Source organism: Rana temporaria, chromosome 2 (assembly GCF_905171775.1).
Source record: "Rana temporaria chromosome 2, aRanTem1.1, whole genome shotgun sequence".
In the NCBI taxonomy this organism is placed as follows: Eukaryota; Metazoa; Chordata; class Amphibia; order Anura; family Ranidae; genus Rana; species Rana temporaria.
In genome coordinates, this window is record NC_053490.1 from 466,795,996 (window position 1) to 466,823,843 (window position 27,848).

At 40.6% G+C, this 27,848-nt stretch overlaps 1 protein-coding gene across 4 annotated transcripts in view; it reads right to left on the reverse strand.

The window, feature by feature from the left end:
• Positions 1-27,848, reverse strand: part of GLRA2 (glycine receptor alpha 2) — a 223,820-nt gene that overhangs the window by 140,674 nt on the left and 55,298 nt on the right. For all 4 annotated transcript variants that reach the window (XM_040338681.1, XM_040338679.1, XM_040338678.1 and 1 more), the window contains 2 exons: positions 17,231-17,454; positions 8,092-8,174 (listed from right to left, as the gene is read on the reverse strand). In XM_040338681.1, coding sequence (XP_040194615.1) covers positions 8,092-8,174; positions 17,231-17,454 — 307 coding nt within the window. The remainder of the gene's footprint in view (positions 1-8,091; positions 8,175-17,230; positions 17,455-27,848) is intronic.

Sequence of the window (27,848 nt, forward strand, 5' to 3'; positions counted from 1 at the left end):
TATTATTTCTCTGCTTCAGTCGGGCTGGGATGGGAACCCGCGGCAGGAAGGACTCCTCCTTTCTTTAGACCTACGAAAGGCGTTCGACTCTATAACGTGGGATTACCTCTTTGAGACTCTGCGACGCTGGGGTTTTGGAGAACAATTCCGGGGGTTGTTGAAATCTTTATACTCTGAACCCAGTGCACGGGTCAAATTACAGGTTTTTTTTTCGAGCTCCATTAGTATTGCTAGAGGTACTAGACAGGGCTGTCCATTGTCCCCCTTGATTTTCGCAATAGCGATTGAGACACTTGCTATTGCGATCAGGTCGGATCCGGATATTAGGGGGGTATCTTGCGGCTCCCAAATCCATAAATGCGCTCTCTTTGCAGACGACCTTCTTCTGTATATCTCTTCACCGACCACCTCTCTTCCAATTCTTTGCAACTTATTGGAGTCCTTCGGGAAAATTTCGGGTTTGCGGGTGAATTGGAATAAATCTCAAGCCTTAAACATTTCCACCCTCCCCTCGGTGATCAATCACTTGAAACCCTATTATGAGTTCCAGTGGGCCGAATCATCCATTCGTTACTTAGGCATAAACCTTACAACCAAAATTGAACATCTCTACCAGGCTAATTATCCACCTATATTTCGGAAACTAGAGCTAGACTTACAGACGTGGGCTCGACACAAACTTTCGTGGACAGGTAGGGTTAATGCAGTCATGACCCTCCTACCAAGGTTACTCTACTTGTTCAGATCTCTACCAATAGCGGTTAAAAAAGACCAACTACGTTCACTACAGAGTAAAATTCTGAAATTCATTTGGGAGGGCAAAGGTTATAGAGTGGCACAAAATGTCCTTTATGGGCTCAGAACACAAGGAGGTCTTGGACTACCAAATCTGTTTAAATACTACCAAGCAGCCAGACTAGCACAATTTTCTGCTATTTTTGCGGAATGTGAAAAACCAGAGTGGATAGATATGGAAGGTTTTGCGATCCCTAGCCTCTCAATAGAGAGCCTTTTTTGGTCATCACAAAAATCTAGACCTTCGATACTGTCCCCTACATTGTCGCAATCTTTTAGACTCTGGGATGGCCTGAGACACCTTCCTTCTTTAGTCTCGGAGACTAAGCCTTTGACACGGATCTTTCTCAACCCACAGTTTCCTATAGGGATGGACATTTCAGCTTTCCAATGGTGGCTGGACAAAGGGATCTATAGAATAGGCGACTTTTTGACAGCCACGGGCCCACTTTCACTGGAGCATTGTGTGAGGACACTTGATTTACCGCTATCGGAAAGAGCCCGGCAAAGGTCTAGTGAATACTTCCTTAGCTGAAGCTAACATAAAGGTTCTGATGCGGTGGTACCTGGTACCCAGTAGATTGGCTGCGATGTTTCCTACGTCTTCCCCATTATGCTTTCGCAACTGTCAAACGCATGGCACGATGCTACACGTTTGGTGGGAGTGCCCCAGAATCAGGGGATTCTGGAACAGAATCTTTTGCCTTATCAGAAAAGTTACGGGAGTACAGGTGGAGAAATCCCCGCACATCGCTCTGCTAGGTTCCGAAATTCCTCGAGTCTCCAAACCCATACAAAAACTGATAGCTTTCATGCTCATAGGAGCTAAAACCACTCTAGCGGCAGCCTGGAAGCAACCTAGGGTCTCGTTCTTAGCAGCTAAGGGGAAGATTTCATGGATCATGACGCAGGAAAAAATGGTCAGCTCTATCTCCAATACCAGGGATAGTTTTGAGGCCATATGGGAACCTTGGGCCAGACATGTGGGCGTCTCCCTATCGCCGGGTCAGGTTCTGACCCCCTCAGGTACTTAATTGGACTACTGGCAATCAACTCTTCTCTTATTGGTTCTTTCCCTTTTTTTTTTTTTTTTTCTTCTCTTTCTTCCTTTCTTCCTTTCCTTCTCCTACGGTCATGATACCTTTAGTACAAGACACGCTTCGAGATGATTGTTTTAGTTATTATACTAGTCTTTTAATAGACGACACTTTCGGGGGAACACCCTGGGGGAGGGGGAGAGTTTGGTTGGGGAGTGGGAGGTCCTACTACTCACACATCCCTTAGGATACGTCAGGAGGTCTAGAGTTCCTCTCAACATTTTGGGCGGGGTCCGAGGTTATTTAGGGTCACAAAAGTCTCTCATTGTTATTAAATTTTGCTATCCTTTTACCCGACACAGTATGCTCCCTTTACGGGGTGTCGGTTGAGACTCTGTACGAAAAGCGTTGTTTTGGATCCTCGTCCCTCTTCAACTCTGGCTACACATAGATGGGTAGGAGATCTCCTACGGAGACATTAATTTATATTTTTATTACTCTCTCTTCATGATGCTAGATTAACTTAAGATGTACATTGAAATTTGGACTGTATCTTAATTATTTATTGATCGCTGTTTCCCTTTTTTTTTTTTTTTTTTTTTTTTCTTGAATGGTATGTACTGAGTGCTTCATGCTATACTTTGTATGATTTTACTTCTGCATCAATAAAATAAAACTTTAAATGGGAAAAAGAAAAAAAAAATTAAAATTCCTTTAAATATTGTACTTGCTTGGTGCATATTGTATGCCTTTGAAAACGTCTTTGAGAACCCTGGTCTTGCCTGAGGGAACATGTATCAATGGAAAAAAGTTTTAAAAACGGACGTTTTTTCAGGAGTCCTAAAAAAAAACGACCGTTTTTAAAACTTTTTTTCCATTGATACATGTTTCCTGGGGCAAGACCCGAGTTCTCAAAGACGTTTTACGACAATAACTTGTATTAGGCTTTAAAATGAGCACTTTTGAATTCGAACGTTCGAGTCCCATAGACATCAATGGGGTTTCTAAATGTTTGCGCAAACGTTCGGTCCGTTCGAAGGTTCTGGTGCGAACCGAACGGGGGGGGTGTTCGGCTCATCCCTACTTCTCATTAGGATGCGATGATACCAAAGCAACAGCATGGGAATGAGTAAAGGAAATGTTGGTCTTTTAAATACATTCATTAAAGCTGATGTTTAATTTGTTCCAGGTTTTATCTGGTATGATGAAATGCTATAAAGAAAATGGCATCTTGTAATGATTGTGCTGCAGAAAGCAGATCAGTCTGGTGTCTATGGCTGAATTACCTAAAAGTTAATGATTAGAGCGGAATTTCTTAATTTGTATATTGCAGTTCCTGTATGGTCTGGTTACTATGGCAACACCGATTCTCTCAATGGATGCAGATAAATCACAACTCAACTTTTCCACATGAGACACGTATTGATCTTACTTACTGATAGAGAAGACTTGTATGAGCTTTTTTTAAATCTGTTTAACTGATTGTCATGGCAGTTTTTAACTATGCAGTTTAACAAATCTGGTTTAATAACTAAACAGTGTATTGATTCTGAAGGTTTATTGCAGATAACCCCAGATTATAAAAATAGACATAAACAAACTAATAATAAACAAGAAGTAATTCAAGTCACATAGAAAAAATCTTCAACTGTCAGTGTGGTCACAAAAATTAACAAATTAACAACCATACATAGTTTAGATACTCAGACTTCAAAAGTAATCATAGCAAAGCGTAAGTACTCAGAAAGCTTAGATTATCAATCATATACAAAAATGATATGTATATACAGTATGGCTGGGATTCAGAGAGATCGGATTGGCTTAGCGCATCTCATATGCGCTACGCCGTCGTAACATTGAGAGGCAAGTACTGTATTCACAAAGCACTTGCTCCCATATGTACCCCGGCGTAACGTAAATGGGCCGGCGTAAGCCCGCCTAATTCAAAGTAGCTAGGCAGTGGGCGTGTTGTATTATAATTAACCGTGACCCCATGTAAATGCATGGCCGAACGAATCTGGAGATACGTCGTCGTAAGTCCTTTCTGAATCCCGGCCTATATATATATATATATATATATATATATATATATATATATATATATATATATATATATATATATATATATATATATATACAGGAGCAACATCTATTAATTATCCTAAACCTTTATTGTGTGATCAAAAAAAAAATGTTAATCAAAGGTTAAAAACATAAAAAAAAATAACTAAAATTGTCTTCAGTCACAACCACCAATAATATTTTTTAGTTTAAGGCCTATGTTTAGTAAAAATGTTTTAATCAGCACGTGGGGCTTTGTTTATAAACTAAACTGCCCCTTATGCTACTGGCTCTGGATTTATTCTCCCTCTGATCTCCCCCCTACCCTTGCAGCCATTATTTTCTGTTGCCATGGATGTTAATAGAGCCAAATGACCAGTGTATGACAGCCTCAGCCATTTCGCTAAGCCCCTAGAGTCACGGGGGTCATGTGTCAGGATGGAAACATGTTGAGGATGTGGCCTGGTTGTAGCCCAGGCTGGGGCTTTCATAGACTCTTGCACAGCAATTTGCAGAGATGTGCGACTTCAAGGACTTTCTTATTTTTCACTAGATGCCTGGAGCTGGGATGAGCTCCGTTCTTGTCTGCACTCCCAGCGGTTTGTCATACATGAGGACCTGGAGGAGCCTTGAGCGTTGCCGGTAATTTTCTGTTTTGGGCCACAGAGCCAAGAGCCAGTCACAGGCACTCGTCAAGATTGTCGACTATGCCTGCCCTTTCTGCCTTTCTGCCTCTCTCTTCTGTTTATAGAAGCTGTACTAAAGGTGAAATGAATGAAAAACAATCTATGAATGTAAGATGGACAGATAAATGAAAGTTCCACCCTTTCCATTCATAGGCCTCTTTAATTTATGGAAGCTATAGTAAAGCTTCTATGGATGGAGGAGTGGGGTGGACGTGGAGAACATAGTTAGCGGGAGCCTTCAGTGCGAGCGGACCTTTTTTTTTATTTTTTCAGGTCAGTGGTGGTTGCAGGCGTCGTGATTGCCAATGTATCTACAACGGAAGAAAATGTCAAAAACTGTCTATTGTCTTCATTATAGTACACATTTTTGTAAAGGGGGCTTCCTGATTCCGATAAACCCCCTGCCCGGAGACCCCCACAGCCACCAGCCAGGGTTGTGGGGAAAAGGCCCTTGTAATCATCAACATGGGGACAGGTTGCTTTGTTGGGGCAAAGCCCCCCTGCCCCAAAGGACCAACCCAATGTTGAGGGCATGTGGCCTGGTATGGTTCAGAAGGGGGTGAGCACTCACTCGTCCCCTCCCTTTCCTGACCTCCCAGGCTGCATGCTTGGATCAGGGTCTGGTATGGATCTGGGGGCAGCAATTGTTCATTTTTTTTACATTCAGCTGTCAGCTGGGATCCTCGCTGACAGCTGCTGACTCATCAGTTTTTAGGAACGTGACAGCTGCCTGTTCCTTAACATTCATATTGTTTACTGGTGGTTAATGAGTGGGCAGCCACCCTTTTCTTAATCAGTACACATTCCACACATATCACATGCCTGGGACACTACTTAACCTCCTGGGCGGTGTTCCCGAGTCTGACTCGGGGTTAGATTTTTGGGCAAGGATCGGTAACCCCGAGTCAGACTCGGGCTCGCCTCGCTGGATGTACAGGGAGTTTTACTTACCTTGTCCCTGGATCCAGCGATGCCACCGCGCTGTGTGAGCGAGCAGGACCTTGCTCGATTCACACAGTGCCTTCGTGTGACGCCGATCTCCGTTCCCTGCGACATTACGACGCACGGGGACGGAGAACCGCGCCAAATTCAAAAAAGTAAACAAACACTATACATACAGTATACTGTAATCTTATAGATTACAGTACTGTATGTAAAAAAAACACCCCCCCCCTTGTCCCTAGTGGTCTGTCCAGTGTCCTGCATGTCATTTTATATAATAAAAACCTTTTTTTCTCCCTGTAAACTGTAGATTGTCCATAGCAACCAAAAGTGTCCCTTTATGTCAAAAATAGTTTTAGATCAGCTAAAAAACAGCGATAATAAATTATAATCACTTGCAGAATTGTGCGATAGCGATTTGTGGGAAAATTCGTCATAAAAAAAAAAAAATAATGACAGCAACAATTCTGCAACTGAGCAAATGTCAGTGATTTTGATTTGATTACATTATTGAATAATTTTTATTATAATTATATTATTATTTGTTATAATTATTTATAATTATTTATTATATTATAATTTATAATTTTGTTTTTAAAAAAATGTCATACCCGGGATGCCTATTAGAAGCTTGTTTGGTCAGATTTAAGTGAGTTATTTCTAAAAATGACAGACCTACAATATAAAACGCCAAATTTCCTTGCAAATAATGGTACCGCTTTCAGCATGTTTTTTCTGAAAGAATCATACCGCCAGGGAGGTTAAAGTAGTTGTAAACTCTTATGCCCTGTACACATGATCGGTTCATCCGATGAAAACGGTCTGATGGATTTTTTCATCAGATATCCGATGAAGCTGACTTTCATCAGTCTTGCCTACACACCATCAGTTAAAAAACCGATCGTGTCAGAACGTGGTGACGTAAAACACAACAACGTGCTGAGAAAAATGAAGTTCAATGCTTCCGAGCATGCGTCAACTTGATTCTGAGCATGCGTTGATTTTTAACCAATGGATTTCCCCACAGACGATCGTTTTTATCTATCGTTTTTTTAACCATCAGATCATTTTTAAAACAGGTTCTATGGGCCAGATTCACAGAAGAGATACGCCGTCGTATCTCTGATCGTATCTATGCGGCTGATTCATAGAATCAGTTACGCATAGATAGCCATAAGATCCGACAGGTGTAATTGACTTACACCGTCGGATCTTAGGATGCAATACTTCGGCCGCCGCTGGATGGAGTTTGCGTCGTTTTCCAGTGTCGGGTATGCAAATGAGGTTTTTTGGCAATCCACGACGGTTTTCGCATTCGTTACGTTGTCGCTCGTAATTTTTCCCCGTCGCAAAGTTAAGCCTGCTTTAACATGGCTTAACTTTAGACGAGCCATGTTAAAGTATGGCCGTCGTTCCCGGGTCGAATTTCAAATTGTATTTTTTTGGGCGTAAGACGTCCGGGAATACGAATGTACGTTACGCATGTCGCCGCTCTAAAAAATTACGTCACTTCAGCGAAGCACGGCGGGAATTTCAAAATAGAGCATGCGCAGTACGTCCGGCGCGGGAGCGCACCTAATTTAAATGGTACACGCCCCATTTGAATTAGGCGGGCTTGCGCCGGACGCCTTTACGTTACACCGCCGTAAGTTTACACGCAAGTGCTTGGTAAATCAGGCACTTGAGCTGAAAACTTGCGGCGGTGTAACGTATAGACGATACGTTACGCCGCCGCATTTATATGTGAATCTGGCCCTAAATTTTTTCACCGATGGGAAAAAAAACCATGGGGCCCACACATGATCGGTTTGTCTGATGAAAATGGTCCATCAGACCGTTTTCATCAGATGAACCGATTGTGTGTACGTGGCATTACACACCACTTTTACCTACAGGTAAGCCTATAATAAGGTTTACCTGTAGGTACTGGAAATATCTCCTCAACCTGCACAGTTTAGGAGATATTTACCATATACACTTGCTCCAAAGTCATCGGTACATGCATACTAAAGAAAGGGCTCATTTGTGCATGGGCAGGAGTGACATCATGTGACTCTGGCCAGTCACAGAGTCGGATTCACTGGTAAGTGGTATATAATGAACTAGTATGCGATGCATACTAGCCCATTATGTTTTTACTTTGCAGGGGAATAAAGAGTAACTAAAACTTATCAGCGTTTGCTTCCTCTTTAATTACTGCATGCATTTAATTATTTATTTTCTTCTGTGAATTGAGTTTAACGCCTGTTCATGCCGTTTTTACCAAGCGTTTTGCGGTGAATACAGTACAACAGTATAGTGAATTGACAGTTACAGCATTGCATGCAATATTTAGGCAAAATTTGTCCAGAAACCTAAATATTGCATGCAGGTTCCTTTTGTGAATGGAGCCAAGCATCACCTTGGAGACACTTCCAAAAACATAAAAAAGGCAGTACATGCTAGTAAATTCTAGTTATATCTCAACTATATCTATTCCTCATTGGAACAAAGAACATTATCATTCCTAATATGCAATATTGATAAGACATTTATACTCCTAACTGCAAAAAAAATCATGAAAGACTTACAGCTCTCCAACTGCATTGCACATGTCTGTACATCCATAGGAAAGTTCTTCAAGTCCATTGGACAGGACAACGTTAATGTTAGTCTATAAAAGATCAACAAGAACATTCAGTTTATGTTTTAATTTCCACAATTCATTTTTTAGGTAAATGATAAAGTATAATGAAACATGCACCAGGTGTATCTCCTTGAAAACCCAACTTTATTGCGCTTAATGCTACAACATTATGTTTACCTGTGTCTACTGCACATTGCATGTTTATCTCTCCGGTAACAGAGCAGTGGCTAAACTTACAGAGTGATTGGAGCCACATCTCCCCGATATTTTGCAGTATAAATTCAGGATCCGGGCATACATTTTAATTCAAAAGATCTGTAGACACTATGGGGTTGATTTACTAAAGGCAAATCAACTTTGCAATACAGGTGCACTGCAAGTGCACTTGGAATTGCAGTCGCTTTAGATCTGAGGGGAAAATCTAAAATGAGGGGAATCTCTGCTGATTTTATCACCCAATCATGTCAAAGCAAAAATGCAATTTTTTTTCCTTGCATGTCCCCCTCAGATATTACAGCGACTGCACTTCCAAGTGCACTTGTAGTGCAAAGTGGATTTGCCTTTAGTAAATAATCCCCCTTATCATTCTTTCTATATGAACTTGGTTAAACTTTCTGGGTGAGAAGATCTGACTGTTAGGAACTTGTAACTCTCCTGTTTAATGGCAGCTGCTGGTCACATTCCAGGATCCTGGTTTTGGCTGAGCTGTTATTTCCCTGTCTGATTGTCCACCTACAGTGTGATTGATGTAGCCTTTGTGTAGAGACCAAATCTGTTTTAAGCTTGCCACGCCCTAAAGCCCCATACACACTATCAGTTTTCCTGATGGTTTTCTCTTCAGGTTTACCAAAACCATCTAAAATGAGGTCAAACCTTAAGCGTTTCAATTTGAATGCAATCAGGCAGGTCCTTGTACTACATGGTTTTGGTAAACCTGAAGAGAAAACCAGCAGGAAAACTGATAGTGTGTATGGGGCTTTAGTGTTATGCGTGTGATAATGTTTGCAAAACATGCTTCAAGCTCCCTGTTTGTCTGCCTTGTTCCCATGCCTTTAACTTCGCCTGACCCCCGCCCTGCCTGCTAGTTTGGATTTTCTTTTTCTAGACCTTGGATTGGACTCTGAACTCTGCCTGCCTTTTGGCGATGGATTTGACCCTGACTACTCTCTGAACTTTGTCTGTCCTGAACCCGGACTCCCATTGGACCACTCTGCATGTGTGCCAACACACAAGTACCTGTTTGCTGTACTGAGCTTGCACCTGACTCAGTATGGTATCCAGGCACTATAGCATTGTGTATAATACCTGGGGGCACTGGTAGGCCTGCTTGCCTTATGGAAAAGTGGCTGCTATAGGTGAAGAACACAGAGCCAGCTATAGGTGCATGACCACCACTGCTAGGGGTAGGCGTAACACTGAGGCCTCGTACACACGACCAAGTTTTTCGGCAAAAACCAGCAAGAACCTTGCTGGGAGATATTTATTTGCTGAGGAAAACGATCGTGTGTACATTTTCGTCGAGGAAACTGTCGAGAACCTCGACGAGCCAAATAGAGAGCAAGTTCTCTATTTTCTCGACGGGAGTCTGATTTGGCTCGTCGAGGATCTTGACGGGCTGGTTTTCAACGAGAAACTCGGATGTCTGTATGCTAAGAAACCCGCGCTTGCTCAGATTAAAGTATGAGACGGGAGTAAAAGTAGCATTTGTAATGGAGATAACACATTTTTAAAGCTGTAACAGACTGAAAAGTGCAAATCGTCTCTTACCAAACTTTTATTTAACACGCAAACACATGAAATTAGCAAAAGCAGCCCCAAGAGTTCAGCCAGTGGAATCAAACTTCCCCTGCCGTTGTATGTGTTGTATGTCACCGCGTTTGAGAACGAGGAGATTTTGGCTTGACTGTATGTACGCAAAGCAAGCTTGTCGAGTTCCTCGACAAGCCTAACAAGGAACTCGACGAGGAACTCGATGTGTTTCGCCCGTCGAGTTTCTCGGTCGTGTATACGAGGCCTAACTAACAATCAGTGTTATAATTCAAATTAGAGGTGCATAGTAGAGTTAAGGTCAGAGGCAAGTGCAGGTCCCTTTAGTACCTTCACACCAAATGAGTCAAGCCATTTATTTGTGTACCTGGCTTTGTGCAAAGGGCACATTCATGCTTGAACATTCAAAGGTAGAACACAACTGTATAAAATGTCTTTGTATGCTGTAACAATATCAGTATCCTCACTGGAAACACCTGGACTCAATAATTTATAGAGATGTCCACATACTTTTGGCTATATAATAGGTGTCATGTTCAGGCTTTCACAAAATCGGCCATATAGTGTAGCTTATCCCAGGAACCAATGAATGGAGAATGTCCAGGTCTGCCGAGAAAGGTGGTGGTGGCAGTGTGTGTGGGGAAGCTGTTATATTTTAGTCTTCAAATAATCAAGACGTTGTTGATTTTGTCAAGTTGAAATGGATCTGCACACTGATGCCATTACCAATATAAAATCATCTCCATGCTTGAGCCTTTTGTGTTGTGAAACGTAGTGAAATAGAAGATTATATGTTGAGAACCTTTTATTTATTATATTAAATCTGGTTTTATATCAGTGATGGCATCAGCATGCTGCCTATTCTTTTCTGCTTGATAAGTAGAACAGCTGAGCAGAGATCCGCTCCTGGGCCTGCACCTGATGGGATCTGGAGGTACACGGTAAGAGGAAAGTTTGGAACGGCATAGTTACTATTGATTACTAAGATATTTTTGGCTTACATGATCCCATTAACCCTAGGGATTCTATTAGAGGGTATACTAGGAGCCAATGACAGATTACAAGCTGTTGTGGGTGATTTGAATGGTCACTATAGACTGTATTATCAGATGAATGTGATATCTAGGTCAGCAAACTGAAAGTGATTTGTAATGAAATAAGCCTAAACTGTGCTGTGTCAATTACAAACATTGTGAAAGCATCATATAATATGGCAGCAAATCAGAGGCTACATTATACACAGTGTTATATAGTATATATATATATATATATATATATATATATATATATATATATATATATATATATATATATATATATATATTTGTGAATGGATGATTACCTCAGCTATGTTAGATACATGTTGCTTCTTGAATTGGGATTTTGTATTAATTAAAGCGGAGGTTCACCCTCAAAATGAACTTTTTAGCTAACCTATCTCCAGCCTTAATAAAGGCTTGTAGCGTTGTCATTTTTTAAAAAATGTGTACACTTACCTGTCTTCAGCCTCACTTCCGATTCATCTTCCTTTGCGGGGAGTGGGCGTGTCGCTCCTTTTCCCTGACGGGGAGCTCTGTGCAATGTCTCCTGGGAGTGAGTGTTGATCCTCCCAGGAGACGATTGACGTGTGGGTAAAGCGCATCATCGCCTTCCGAAAATATCAGACGGGGACTCGGCTCTTTACAGCGCTATACGGCGCCTGTGCCTGCCGTGTAGAGCTGACTGCGCAGGCGCCGTAAAGTGCTGAGTCCCATCTCGGATATTTTCAGAAGGCGTGACACGCTTTACCCGCACGTCAATCATCTATGCCTCGTCTTAGGAACGCCTACTCCCCGGGGGAGCGAGAACCCGGAAGCCGGGTGAAAAGAACGAAAAAAAAAGTACAGCGGAAAAAAATAAATAATCCAGCATACTATTGATGTCAGCAGTATGCTGGAAGTAACGGTATATAGATATCTTATGGTGAACCCCCCGCTTTAAGGTAAATATGCCAACATGTTTCAGAATGCCTTCATTAGCATAAATTGTATAACAGGAATATGATGAAATTTAATGATTATTTTGCTGTAGTATGATACATAATTGTTTAGTACATTTAGTACAATTTTTTATGATATTGCATTATTACTGATTTGCCATAAAAAGGAGTATTTTGGGCAGTTTTAAAAACTGAATAAAAGGAAAGCTACAAAGTGACCAACCAGGCGTTTTCTGGTGGGGAGATCCGCGATGACAGCCTTCATTATGTCTTATTCTCAGTTTATTTGAGCTAAGCACCATAAAAATATGCATTTTTGTGCTTCCCTTTAAATACCATGTGCAGCTAAATAAAAAAAAACAAAGGCCCCTGCTCTTGCCAGTTTATATAATTGTCAAAATTGCCGCATTTATCAGCGTATAACACACACTTTTTAACCCTGAAAATAGAGGGCAAACCGTGCCTGGGTGTTATACACCGATATCTGTTTTTTTACCAACAGGGGGCAGGGATCGGGCGGTCTGCCCCAGGTGCCACCCCTTGGGAGGGTGTTAGGCTGGCCGCCCCACCTCTCCTGGCCCTGGGACAGCACTGCCAGCAAACCCCAAAGTCCAAAAAACACCACTGTCAGCCCCCTGTCATACACCACTCCTCCCGTGTAACTCTCAACACAAATCCAAGCCTCTGAATCCTTCAACCAACTCCACTCATTGTGGCTGCTCTCCTCCTCCTCCCGCTCCGCCTCCTCCTCATGTGTAGCTTTTGATTGGAGGAGGAGAGAGGTCATCTGACTGTCAATAAAAGAGAGGAGAGCAGTCACATGACCGGGTCCAGCGTCACTGGAGGTATCCAGAAGCCCCGATCCACAATGAGTGTCACAGGAGGAGCAGTGCACAAGAAGGGACTGACAGGCTGACAGTGTGAAGTCCTCTTAACTATAGAGTATGCTGGCAGTGCCGTCCCAGGAGACTGGTTTGTGTCCTGGGAGTGCAGGGGGGTCTTTAAGAAAGGGCACTGTGTGTTGTACAGGGGGCTGTGTGGGGATGTGTGTTGTGCAGGGGTCTGTGTACTGTGCAGGGGTCTGTGTACTGTGCAAGGGGTCCGGGTCCGTGTTCTATGCAGGGGGTCTGTGTAAAGTTTTTTTCCCTGAAACTTCCTTCTTAAAGTTAAGGTGCGTGTTATACACCGATAAATATGGTATTAATGTGGAATGTTTGTTACTCGTTGGTCTGCTTGGGCTAACCATGAGTTGAAGGGTCTGCCAAGCCTTTTGGCTAAGTGGACCTGAGTGTGCCTTGCCCAGTTAGGGGTCTTGCATCTTGAGGGGATTAGGGAAGGGCCCTTCCTTTTCAAAAGGGGCTAAAAGACACACCTAAGTGCACTTTTTTTGTTTGTGTTCACATGCACTTTTTTGTTCACTTTTGATGGTTAGTTTTGCACACCGCACTGTGGATTCGGAAAATATAAATACAGCAGAACCTTATAAATGTGCAATAGAAGCTTCTAATAGAAACATATTATGTCCATGGATGCTATATAAGCTTAGTACAGGTTAAAAAATAGAAGAGCATGAGGAATAGTCAGATCCTATGAAAATCACAGGGAATACTGACACACAAGGTCTGAATCATTCTAGAATTTAAATTGAAGAGGTTATTGTTGGTAACATTTTATCAAGGAAAATGAGCTTAAATCAGTAAGAAGACTGGAATAAAAAAAATCCAAATCATAATAAATTTCAGTCTGATGTTCAATGACTCATCAGCATAGCTTTATTTACAAAGGGAAAGCTTACAAGCAGTCTGTCAAACCATTACATTAGATGGAATGGTACTTCTAGCCTAAGTGACATCAAATGTCATTTCATTGAGAAATAGAAGCCAGTTGGGTGCCATTGTGAAATGAACTGGATAATGCACTTGACATTTTACCAAGTTATAAATTCTGAAAACTTATGCAAAATGGTGTTCACAGCTGTATATTGGAATGTAACAATGTGCTGAGAGACATCAGACACAAAAAAATCACATTTCAAAGGAAAGCAAATGTATCCTTTACTTTAGCTACAACGTCAAACAGTTGTTAATGGTTAATGACTTTTCAGGGTTTAAATATACATTTTTATGTTTAACCACTTTACAACCGGAGGCCTCGGTTTTGTGTGGATTTGTGCGGTGATATCTGAATGATGCCTGCAGCTACAGGCATCATTCAGATATCACCGTCTTCAGCCGCCGATTCTGTGCACTATAAGAATGATCAAAGCGGCAGTTCCATCGCTTGATCATTCTTATGGGCGGCGGGAGGGGACGTCCCCCCCCTCCCGTCGCCATCCGGTGCTTCCCTGGGCTCTCCCGTGCCATCGGGGGCCCGGAGACCAGATGGTCAGCAGTCATCTCTATGACCGTCGGAGGCCCGGGCGTGACCTTTATGACGTCACGCCCAGTACCCGCAAGTAAACAAAGCCGCAATTGCGGCTGTCAGCATGTGATCGGTGATTTTTTTTCACCGATTTCATGCTTGTAAGCCTGGAGTAGAGATGTGGGGTCTTATTGACCCCACATCTCTCCATAAAGAGGACCTGTCACAGTGATTCCTATTACAAGGGATGTTTACATTCCTTGTAATAGGAATAAAATTGATCAAAAAAAAATATGTAAAAAAAAGTGTAAAAATAAAAAAATGAAGTAAAAAAAAAAAAAAAAATTTAAAACGCCCCTGTCCCCAGTAGCTCTCGTGCAGAAGCGAACACGCATGCAAGTCCTGCCCACATATGTAAACGCCATTCAAACCCCACAGGTATCGTCGCGTGCGTTAGAGCGTGTGCAACAGTTCTAGCACTAGACCTCCTCTGTAACTCGAAAATAGTAACCTGTAAAAAAAATTAAAGCGTCGCCTATGGAGATTTTTAAGTACCGAAGTTTGGCAGCACATTTCATGAGTGTGTGCAATTTTAAAGTGTGACATGTTAGGTATCTATTTACTTGGAGTAACATCATCTTTCACATTATACAAACAAATTGGGCTAACTTTACAGTTTTGTTATTTTTTAATTCATGAAACTGTTTTTTTTTCCTAAAAAAGGTGTTTAAAAATTATTGCGCAAATACCGTGTGAGAAAAAAAGTTGCAATGACCACCATTTTATTTCCTAGGGTGTCTGCTAAAAAAATATATATCATGTTTGGAGGTTCTGATTAATTTTCTAGCAAAAAAATTTTGATTTTTACATGAAGGAGAGTGCCAAAGGAAGTGCCAAAATAGGCCCGGTTGTCAAGTGGTTAATTTAAAATGTTTACTTTTCTAGCGAATCAAGGGAGGACTAGGCTGACAGGCATGTATACATTTAACCCTCTTTTTATTACTAATAAGATATGTTGGACTGGTAAAGATACCTAACCATTCAGACATTGATCACAGTGGGGGAGATTTATTAAAACTGGAGCACACAGAATTTGTTGCAGCTTTGCATTACTACCAATCAGCTTCTAACTTCGGCTTGTTCAATTAAGCTTTGGCAATAAAACTCAGAAGCTGATTGGTTACTATGCACAGGTGCACTGCCAGGGCTGGACTGGGACAAAAATTTGGCCCTGAACTTCATCCAGACCGGCCCACTTTAATTCAATAAAATGCTGCCCCCACCCCCCCGAAAAATCACGCCCACCAAAAACGCTTCTGCTGCAGTCCCGGTGTGAAAGCCTGAGTGCTTTCACACTGGGGCGCTGCCAGGGCATTACAAAAAGTCCTCCAAGCAGCATCTCTGTTTTAAAAAAACAGCCCACTGAGCCATCGGCCCACCGGGAAACTCCCTGTAGTCCCTATGGCCAGTCCATCCCTGTGCACTGCATTCGATGTGATCCAGTTGTAGTAAATCTCCCCCACAGTGACCTGCAGTCAGTGGCAGATGCTGGTCATTGTACAGTTACATGCTCCCTGTTGAGACCTGTGATTACAGAGTCTAACGTAAGAAGGTCTCTCAACACTAACTGAGTTCTGAACAAGCATCCAAAGCACTTTTAAACAATCCCTCATTTATCTACAAGCATTGTGGAGTAACTCTTTTTTAAATTCAAGAACAAACTTATCTGTTGTTCTAAGGAGAGCAGATCTTGACAGCCTGACAGCCCTCTAATGCCAACAAACAGCCACTATTTCTAATCTGTAAAAAAGCAACTAATGCCAAGTTTAAAGTCTTTGTTGTGATCTTCGAGGATAAATAATTTTACATTAAAAGCAGCTAGAGAAGTGAGAAAGGACTTGTTGTAAAGCTCTTTTACTATGTGTTAAAAAATATAATTTCAGAATTTATTCAGTAATGTCAAGGATTATAACTTGATATAGAATAACTGGATCTAAGGTCCCCGAACCAAAGAGCCAAGAAAGAAAGGGAGGGCCAATAGGACTATTGCGGTACAGATACAAGAATAAGAATAAAGGTATAAGTTTAAAAATACAAAATTAAAATGGTGATAACCGTATACAACACCACTATAGAGGACCCCAAGAGGGGAACAACACGATGGGTTGGAGGTTATACTGAGACCAGTATAACCTCCAACCCATTGTGTTGTTCCCCTCTTGGTGTCCTCTATAGTGGTGTTGTATACGGTTATCACCATTTTAATTTTGTATTTTTGTCTTGTTTCATGTTTTAATAAAATGTATCTTTTGTTTTAAACGTATACCTTTATTCTTATTCTTGTATCTGTACCGCAATAGTCCTATTGGCCCTCCCTTTCTTTCTTGGCTCTTTGGTTCGGGACCTTAGATCCAGTTATTCTATATCTAAAATTCAAGTATGATGGGACCTTTCATTGTAGTATTTATTTACTTCATCTTAGAGGCTCTTATTTCACAAGGATTATAACTTGTTAATTTAAACAATTAGTATTTACTATCCTTTATTATAATTTATTCAGTTTTAATATTTTGTTTTATTCAGTTATCAAGATAACTGAAATGAACTGAAGTAGTATTATAATGTATTATTGCACTTGTCACATAATATAATGGCTGCTTGTTTGCTGCCCATATACTGTCATGATTGTCCAGATATTGCAAGGATTGACCTTTTTTTTTTTTAACCAATGTAATATAACAACTGCCTGCTTGTTAGCCATGTCTTGTCATATTTTCCCAGTTGTTGCCAAGTATTTATAGATGACTCATGACAACAGGTTACATTTAAAAAAATAGATGTGCATAACAGGACACAGCCAGGTAAAAACTTAGATGAGTAATCAGAACACACATGTAGAAAAAGGGAAAGTAAACACTGTAGGAACTATACACAGGAAACCCACATTATCATCCATCTAACCCAATAAACATAGTACCTGATGCTGTACAGGACATTTCCATTTTTGAAAATTCTCAACAGTTTGTTGTCTGTTGTGACATCATGGAAGTTTGCCCCCTTTTCATTAGCAAAGAACAAATCTGGTTTCCAAATAGAGTCTAACATAGAAGGATCCAAATCTAAGGAGTCATCTGGGTATTCGCTGTAGGACAGTCTAGGGTCATTCCACTGCTGCCGCAAAAAAATGTTCACTCGGTAATCCTAGAAAAGTTGTAAATAACAAGTTAATATCATGGCTGAGACTTGGTTACATGTGGCACTTTAAACTCTTCACTGCCAGTGACCCCTGCACTGCAATAGGAATACATGTAGGTGCCTCTGGAAGTAAAGTTTTTCAATATGGAACGGTAGTGGAAGATGTTGGACACTCTTTCAGGGATAACCTCTTCAAGACTATGTATGGTCAGCCTAACAAGGAACTCGACGAGCAAAACGATGTGTTTCGCCCATCGAGATCCTCGGTCGTGTGTACGAGGCTTAAGATATTTGCATTCCTGATTGCAAGATTGCACATTTGACAAATGGTCAACCCTACAAATTACTCTTATAATTAAACAGATGCAGACAGCATATTAATTAGTGGTCACTGTATAATAAATACTTTGCACACTAGTAACTCACATTTGTATGCCCCAAAAACATAGCTTTGGAGGATTATCCCTCTAGTGACAACCCAACATTTTTGGATTTCCTCTTTCTTTCTTTCTTGGTGACAATGGACAACAGGACAAACATAATGGCAAAGCGGAGACTCAGACAGCAAAAAACCTTGAGAAAGAGTCTAACCCTTCCTTACTATCTAAAACTAAAAAATATATATGCATACACATTCCGTCATCTAATTATGTGTTTGGCAAAATCCTGTATTTTTTAATTCTTCTGCACATGGTTGATTACTTAAAGTAAGCTATTTATTATTCATGCTATTTATTAAGCTAAAAGAACATTATCCAATTTATTAGTAAATCAATAACTATGATTTTGGGTTTAGAACCAGGAATTTTATGAACAATCTATAAAAGTTCTAGGAAGACCATGTATAATCTACCTGCATCTCTCCAATCACATTCTATCATGTATGGGTGTCTAATGACCTCTGTATACCTGTATATATAAATATTAATAGATGTTTTCCTGTTTTAGGGCTATTAATAACTATATATACTGCTGTAAAATACTATTATTTATTATTTGTGTATTGGACCATAATTCATAGTTTTAAAATTCTAGACTGTTCCAAGGTAAGGTATGGTCAAAATACATAAAATAAATTAAAAAAATTTAATACTCCAGGAATATATGTTTCTGTCCTCACAGTGAAATTCATTCCAAGTTTTTCATGTTTTAAATGAAGATTAGATAAAAAACTATTTTGGTTATTTTTTTTTTAAATCCTGAAGAGTATTGCCCTCTTTTCACAATGTGAATATAGTTTTTCATTAACACTAAAGCCCTGTACAGACCGATGGACTGTTTTTATCGGTCAAATCGATCGTGTGTGGGCCCCATGGGTTTGTTTTCCATGGGTTAAAAAAAATAGAACATGTCTTAAATTTATCCTATGGATAAAAAAAGATAGAAAAATCGATCGTCTGTGTGGAACTCCATCGGTCAAAAATCCACGCATGCTCAGAATCAAGTCGACGCATGCTCGGAAGCATTGAACTTAATTTTTCTCAGCACGTCGTAGTGTTTTACGTGACCGCGTTTGGTCAGATTTTTGACCGATGGTGTGTAGGCAAGACTGATGAAAGTCAGCTTCATTGGATATCCGACGAAAAAATCCATCAGATTAGATTCCATCAGATATCCGATCGTGTATACAGGGCTTTACACTGCATGTGCAAAAATGCCAAGGCACAACAGTCTGCATTCCAGTAATGCACAACAAACAACCATAATTAATCTGATATGAACAAATTATGCATTGCAGTTTTGGGAGCAATAGTGTTACAATGAGTTGATGGATTTTTAAATGCCCTCCATATGTCATATGATATGTAGATCAGTGAATAATAGACGCCGTTATCCTAGTAATGCCACAACAGTTTAGTGAAAGCACTGTATCCCTTTTCCCTGATCCTAAGCTTGAAGAGAGCAGGCTTCTGTGAACTCAGCGTCAGATTGAGGATTCCTCATTGTCTATCTTACAAATTATTGTTGTGGCCATATGGGATTGCTGGCTTGGAGTTTTTTGCTGTTTGGATAAATAGGCATTTTTTTTGTTTTGTTTTTTAATGGCCTAAAATTTCTGGTAAACTAAATGCACAGTTTAAATACATAAATAGGAACTGTTTTACCTGCCAGAAGGTTTGAAGTATTATTCAATCCTCTAAGCCCACACCTTTATGATCCTGCCTCAGCCTGTGACTGGACAGTCATTTTCCATCACACTTCCTTTACCTCATATTAGCATGCTCCTTATCAACTCATAAACTGATTGGCTTCTAGAGCTGCTTCTTCCTCTCACACTCAAGCCTTGCTATACAGGGACAGGGACAAAGTCAAACTTAGGTACTTACTCTTCTTGCAATTAAAAATTACATTTATTAATGGGTACAGAGCTACATTAACCACTTCCCGACCGCCGCATGTATATGTACGTCCACAGAATGGCACGTACAGGCAGATGGGTGTACAGGTATGTCCCCGCCTTTCCGCGGGTCCGATCGGGACCCCCCCCCGCTACATGCGGCGGTCGGATACCCGCGGGGAGCGATCCAGGACGACGGCGCGGCTATTCGTTTATAGCCGCTCCATCGCGATCGCTCCCCGGAGCTGAAGAACGGGGGGAGCCGTATGTAAACACGGCTTCCCCGTGCTTCACTGTGGTGGCTGCATCGATCGAGTGATCCCTTTTATAGGGAGACTCGATCAATGACGTCAGTTCTACAGCCACACCCCCCTACAGTTGTAAACACACACTAGGTGAACACTAACTCCTACAGCGCCACCTGTGGTTAACTCCCAAACTGCAACTGTCATTTTCACAATAAACAATGCAATTTAAATGCATTTTTTTGCTGTGAAAATGACAATGGTCCCAAAAATGTGTCAAAATTGTCCGAAGTGTCCACCATAATGTCGCAGTCACAAAAAAAATCGCTGATCGCCGCCATTAGTAGTAAAAAAAATAAAAAATAAAAAAAAAAAACTATCCCCTATTTTGTAAACGCTATAAATTTTGCGCAAACCAATCGATAAACACTTATTACAATGTTTTTTACCAAAAATAGGTAGAAGAATACGTATCGCCCTAAACTTAGGAAAACATTTTTTATATATGTTTTTGGGGGATATTTATTATAGCAAAAAGTAAAAAATATTGAATTTTTTTCAAAATTGTCACTCTATTTTTGTTTATAGCGCAAAAAATAAAAACCGCAGAGGTGATCAAATACCACCAAAAGAAAGCTCTATTTGTGGGGAAAAAAGGACGCCAATTTTGTTTGGGAGCCACGTCGCACGACCGCGCAATTGTCTGTTAAATTGACGCAGTGCCGAATTGCAAAACCTGGCCTGGGCATTTAGCTGCCTAAAGGTCCGGGACATAAGTGGTTAAAGGATACGTTCACTTTAAAAAATAATCTTTTTACCAGTAAAACAAATGTGCATTTTTTTTAATGCAGTCTGTAAGGCATTGCACCCACGATCAGCAGGTGCCTGGATTCTGCAAACACTCAGTAAGCTATCTGCCGGTACTCCAATATGGGCAGGAAGTTACTGAATGGCAGGAAGAATCAATGCACTATAAGAGCACTCACCAGCTCCTTTGCAGTTCATTAAGAACTACAAGTCATCAGCCACAATAGCTGATGGTACTTGTAGCCATTATTTCACAGGAAACTGTAAGTGCATGAAGCATCTGTGTGGGCAGAGCCCCGCACAGGCATGCTGTTTTTTAATTGTGACAGCAGGTGTGGGGAGAAGATTCCCAGTCCACTGTCACAGGGAGAAAAAGCAGGAAAAGAGGAGGCAGGAGCTGGAACATGTAATTTGGAACAGAAACTCTAGATATACTCTGTATATAAATTATATATGGTGCTGACGCATTTTGAATCCGAGTGGGCAGGTGTTCTCAAGTCGGCCGGCTTTTAAATCTTGATGTTTTATCTTTCACTTTTTGTAAGTGTATTTTTTAGTCTTAATACATGTTTTTAAGTTATGATTTACACTATGTTGAGCTCCTTTCTATTTCTGGTTAATGCCTGGTCTAGGTCCATGATTATTGAATGATTGAGTCTCCCTGGTGATCTGCTGTGTGCCTATACCTATCATATCAAGCGTCTTTGAGTTGCTGTTTTAGAACCTCCTGGATAAAGGCCCTGGCTGGGTTAAATAACCGCAAGCTCATACAGCTTGCCTTCCGGTAAGCGTGCACTTTATGTGGTGGAGGTGCACAAATTTGTGGTGGTGTTGAAATTCACATTTTCAAGATTTCACACATTTGTGGTTTATGGACTGAATATATATTGCTCAATATATGGTGTTTCATAATCAATTAAACATTCCATAGACCACTTGCTTATCGCAATATGTTTTGTTTATTAATTTTTGTCTTCTCTTTTGCCAGGTGAGGAGTACAAAGACAAGTCTGTATTGCCTACAGTCAAGCAAGGTGGTGGGAGTGTCATGGTCTGGGGCTGCATGAGTGCTGCCGCCACTCGGGAGCTACAGTTCATTGAGGGAACCATGAATGCCTACATGTACTGTGACATACTGTACCAGAGCATGATCACCTCCCTTCAGAAACTGGGCCTAATTTACAAAAATGTGAGGGGTGTAATTACTTTTGTGAGATCCTGTATGTTATGAGTGCTGTTTAATAAATAATTTAATTCATTAATTAAGTATATAGTTATACCTTGTTTGGTGATGAGATAATAAATAAATTATTTATACCTACACTAAAGGACCACGGCCTATTCAATCCACAGATTTGAGTCGAGTGTGATTATTTTAATGATTAATAAGTTCTGCCTACGATTCCATTCCAATTTCATAACAAGTCTTAAATGCAAAACTTCCCCCTCCCCCTACCTTCTGATATCATAGATTTACAAATGTATGGATTTAGTTTTATGGTATAATTTCAATGCATGGATGTGTATCGTATGGGTTGTTGAAAAATGTAATTTAAGTCTCAGATATAATTTCAAAGTAAAGCAGCAGTCTGAATCTGTTTAGTGTGTGGTACTTGAATTCTTGTTTGTGTCTTCCTGTGCCTACAGTGACAGTAATTAGATGGTCTGTCACCCTGCACAGAGCCATTGTCAGACAGGAAGTGCACGGGGAAACCTGTAATCAGAACCGCAATCTGATATATTTGTTGCACAGTGTTGGCAAAACTGGATTACAAATGCTGCTCGGAGGTAAAGCAAAATTAAATCAATTTACTAGATACTTCAGTGGCTTGTTTTGTGTAGGTATAGATAGGGCCCAGACTGGAAGATGAAGGGAGGTAATCAGATGTGAGGAATTAAAAAAATCTTACAAATAATATATTGGCCCTCTCCCTGCCAGTCAGTGCTTGTGTGACATGCACGGGAGTGACATCATCAAAGACCAGCCAACCAAGCAGCCAGAGAGTCAGAACCCAGAAGGAAGACCGGGAGAAGATGGCAGTATATGTAAGGTAAGTCTGCCATAATGTGATCATTTACACACTAGCCTATTAGGGCTAAAAGCTCCTGGGGTCCCCCAAAAAATAAGTAAAATAAAAAAAAATCTCTTTTTTTTTGTGGGCAGCACTTCCACAAGGCAGCAATAGAGTTGTCGGTTCGAATACCAATCACGGCACTATCTCCATGGAGTTTGCATGTTCTCCCTCTGCCTGCGTGGGTTTCCTCCTACACTCCAAAGTCATGCTGGTAGGGTAAATGGCCCCTGTCTAAATTGGCCCTAGTATGTGTATGAAGGTGAGTTAGGGATCTTAGACTGTAAGCTCATTGACTGATGTGAATGTATAATAAATATGTATAAAGCACTGCATAAATTGACAGTGCTATATAAGTACCTATAATAACAGAGAAAGTGGTGCTATTCCCCTGGCTGCACTATTTATCGGGATGTATAAATCTCAGGACTGGAATAATAGAATTGCAAATCTTTTGGCAGGTGAAACAACTTCATTACACATATTTAATTTATGTTCATAGACAGTAATACAAATGTATTGTGCTAAGCATGTGTGATGAGAGAAAAAAATGAGTTCATGAAGTATTGAAAATAGCAAACACAGATCATGAAAGTGTCCTTAAGATAGAGGGATTGATTCCACCACCCTATAGTTATCAGCAAGGCTTACCAAAGGATTGTGACCTTCTTATTATAGGAAAGTCAGAAAACGCCTTATGGCCCATACACGATCGGAAATTCTGCCAGCAAAAGTCCGATGTGAGCTTTTGAACAGAAATTCTGACCGTGAGCTATGATTAAGCATTGACACTCAATGCGAAACGCGTCAGCTGTTTATCCCACTGTGTGCTGATATCTGTAGTGCATTTTTTCCTGTACCCAATAAAGGGCACGTCTTTTTTCAAGTTACTGGAGTGCGGCTGTCCATATCCTTATTGTTTTTGCACATCCTGTGCATTGCCAGCACCCATCTGCTTCTGAGTGGACATCAATTACCCTAGTGAGCTCACCTGGAGCGGCAGCTCTCTTACCTGTTTGTCCTTAAGATAGAGGGATTGATTCCACCACCCTATAGTTATCAGCAAGGCTTACCAAAGGATTGTGACCTTCTTATTATAGGAAAGTCAGAAAACGCCTTATGGCCCATACACGATCGGAAATTCTGCCAGCAAAAGTCCGATGTGAGCTTTTGAACAGAAATTCCGACCGTGTGTATGCTCCATCTGACTTTTGCTGGCAGAATTTCCGCCAGCAAAAGATTGAGAGCTGGTTCTCAAATTTTCAGACGGAAAAAATTCCTGTCGGAAAATCTGATCATCTGTAGCAATACCAATGCGCAAAATTCCAACACATGCTCGGAAACAATTTGACGCATGTTCGGAAACATTGAACTTAATTTTCTTGGCTCGTCGTAGTGTTGTACGTCACCGCGTTCTTGAAAGTCCAGAGAACTTTTATGTAACCGTCTGATGCAGTCCAAGCTTGAGCGGAATTCCGTCAGAAAAACCATCCAAAGTTTTTCCGAAGGAAAATCAGATTGTGTGTACGGAGCTTTAGACACTATGGGCTGATAGCCAAGCCTCCGATATACAACCTTCTATGGCTGTGATGTTGCTGTTTCATCCCTCGATAGGTTCCCAATCACAGGATTACATGACATATATAGGGGGGAAAGAAATCCATAGTGTGTACCAGAAAAGTTTATATTTTATTAATAAAAGGTGTAAAACTCACAGTTCTCGAGTAATATAATGGCACAAAAGAAAAAAGTAAATAGACATCAGAGGCATGAAGATATAAGGTGTGCCAAAACGCATAGGGCATGACTCCCACATTTTTTTGTGCCATTATATATTAACCACTTAAAGGGGTTGTAAAGGTTTGTCTTTTATTTTCTAAATAGGTTCCTTTAAGCTAGTGGTTGGTTCACTTATCTTTTCCTTCGATTTCCCTTCTAAATGTTTTTTTTTCTTTGTTTGAATTTCTCACTTCCTGTTTCTCCTCAGTAAGCTTTCCACCATCATCCGAGCGGTGGAAAGTCATTTAGAACAGCTTACTAAACACTTTACTGAGGAGGAACGGGAAGTGAGAAATCCAGACAAAGAAAACAAAGTAAAAAAACATTTAGAAGGGAAATTGAAGGAAAAGGTAAGTGAACCAACAATGCACTAGCTTAAAGGAACTTATTTAGAAAATAAAAAATAAACCTTTACAACCCCTTTAAGGACCGCCGCATGACTATATACGTCGACAGAATGGCACGGCTGGGCACATGGACGTATATATACGTCCTCTTTAAGAGCCCAGCCGTGGGTCGCGAGTGCGCTTAACCGGTTAAAAAAAATGAAACTTTTAAACTTTTATTTAAAAATGTAGTAAACACTTACACTAGTCTGGTGAAATACAGCACTATATAAAACATCCATCCCAAGGGTAATGAGGTGAAAATCCTGAATCAAAGAATGCAATGATTTCACAGACACAAGCTCCAGTCAACGTGTTTCATCATAATTGACATTGTCTGGGGTGTAGGAGCTGTGTCCCATGATTGCGTTTATATATATATATAATAACATCTATGGAAATTGTTCCTTTAGTGCTTCAATAATGTAAATAACGATCTGGCTATCAATGTGCAAAATAGCCATCAAAGATTACGTCAGGAGTGCATTTTAAGCCTCGCTCTCAGCTCCTGATATACACAATAGTTATCTAAGATGGCATCGGGCGTGCGTTTCAAGCCTCATTCTGAGGGCTGACACCACACAGGATGCCTACTTCAAGAATCGATCTGGATGCTGCTTCGACCAGCGAGGGGTATGTAATCCAAGCCTTGCTTTGAGCCTAGCTCCAGTAATAGAGCCGGGAATTTTTATGAAAGGCAATAATATAAAAGCTATTGAAGCATTGAACAGACGATTTCTGGTGTTTAAAAATGCAATGACCGGACACAGCTCCTACACCCCAGATGATATAAATTATGGTGAAATTTGGGTGGAGATTGTGTCTGTGACGTCATTGCAATCTTTGATTCAGGATTTTCTCCTCATTACCCTTGGGATGGATGTTTTATACAGCCCTGTATTTCACCAGACTATTGTAAGTGTTTAGTACATTTTTTAATACAAATTTAGTGATGGTTTTACACTGTGTGTGAATGCTTGGTATTCCTTTGCATATATTCACGAGATGGGAGGTTGACCTGTGAGTGTGGTGACCGTCTACAATAGCAAATAATCCTGAAGTGCTGGGAGATCTGCAAATAGCCCTTAGCCTAGGTTCACACTGCTGCGAATTCAAAATCGTGGTAAAATGCGCGATTTTACCACGATTTCGCGGCTGCGATTTTGCCACGATTTTGCCGCGATTTCGGCCGCAATTTAATGTAAATCACGGCCCGAAATCGCAAAAAGTAGTACAGGAACTACTTTTTGAAATCGCAGATGCGGCGTCGCACTGATTAGGACAGTGCCATTGCCGACAATTGCCGCCGATTTGAGATGCGATTTGACATGTCAAATCGCATCTCAAATCGTTCCAAATCGTACCCAGTGTGAACCAGGGCTGACGGTCGGATTGATCCACTCTTGAAGTGATTGGAAATCACAAACAGCTCTATCGACTCAATACCAATGGTATATGAGTTCACTTGCTCTTGTAAGTGTGTTGGTTATACATTTGGTGGTGGATCACTAATTAGCTTTGGAGTTTGGATGTACTATCTATATTTGCGGAAATTCACCTATTAACCTTTCCTGGGCTCACTTTGTATGGTGGTTTGTCATGATGATTGATTCACATGACCATTGCACTTGTACTTTTTTGACACATTGGACTACCATATTTATATAGGTGTTTATTCACTTTATATTTATACTCGCATATCATTCAATGTTGCCTTGATTGATCATTCAATATGTATATGTACCCTTGTATTGTTATTTTTTAGCGCTGCACCATGGTTTAAGTACTTCCATAGAGTAGGTTTATTGTACAAAACATGCACAGGCACTTCACCCAGAAAGCTCTCTCTAACATGCCCCCCCCCCCGTACTGGGGCCTAATTGCAGAGCAAGTTATTTGTTTTGTGTGGCATGGGAGGTATGGCTCCCAAAGAAGTGGATAACCAATGTAATGGAGATAAGAACCCTGGTAGTCTTGTCAATGGCTTAATTTTTGTGAGTAGGCTTGTGGGGTTATTTACTGAAACTGCAGAGTGCAAAGTCTGGTCCAGGTCTGCATAGAAAACCAGGTCTGCATAGAAAACAATCAATTCCAGATTGTATTGCCAAAGCTTAACTGAACAAGCTAGAAGTTCTGAAGTTAGAAAGCTGATTGGCTACCATGCGCAGCCGCACTCAGATTCTGAGTGCACCAGTTTTAGTAAATCTCACCCACACTGTTTTAAGTTTTATCCAGGGTGCCACCATTGTAAATCCTGTGCTATGGCACAATGAAAAACTAAGGGTTCATGACTATATTGCTTTCTACTAGAGTTTAACATTTAAATAAAATAAATTCAATTTTTGAGTTTTTATTGGTGACTATTTAGTAAGGGTATCATAATGAAATATGCCTTCTGACTGTTCTGCAACACTATGATCTCCCTTTATATATGAGAAATTCACTTTAAAGTGTAGCTAAAACCAAATTGTTTAAAAAAAAAAAAATGGTTCTATCTGTGTTCCATTCGGGAGAATTAGCTTCACTTTTAGTTCTATAAACACAAGAAAACATCAGAGGAAATCTCTCTAAAGGAAAAGAAACAAGTGTCCCTATTAGAAGATTTGATCTTATTCTGGTAACACCTCATAATTTTCTGAGTCACCAGTCCAAAAATAGTTAATGAATCTAACCAGTGGGGACACAAGCAGTAATAAAAAGAGAGGCTTCAATCAAACCTTCCCTACTTTATCCAAAACTAAAAAGGGGAAATGTTCCTAACTGTCTAAGATTTT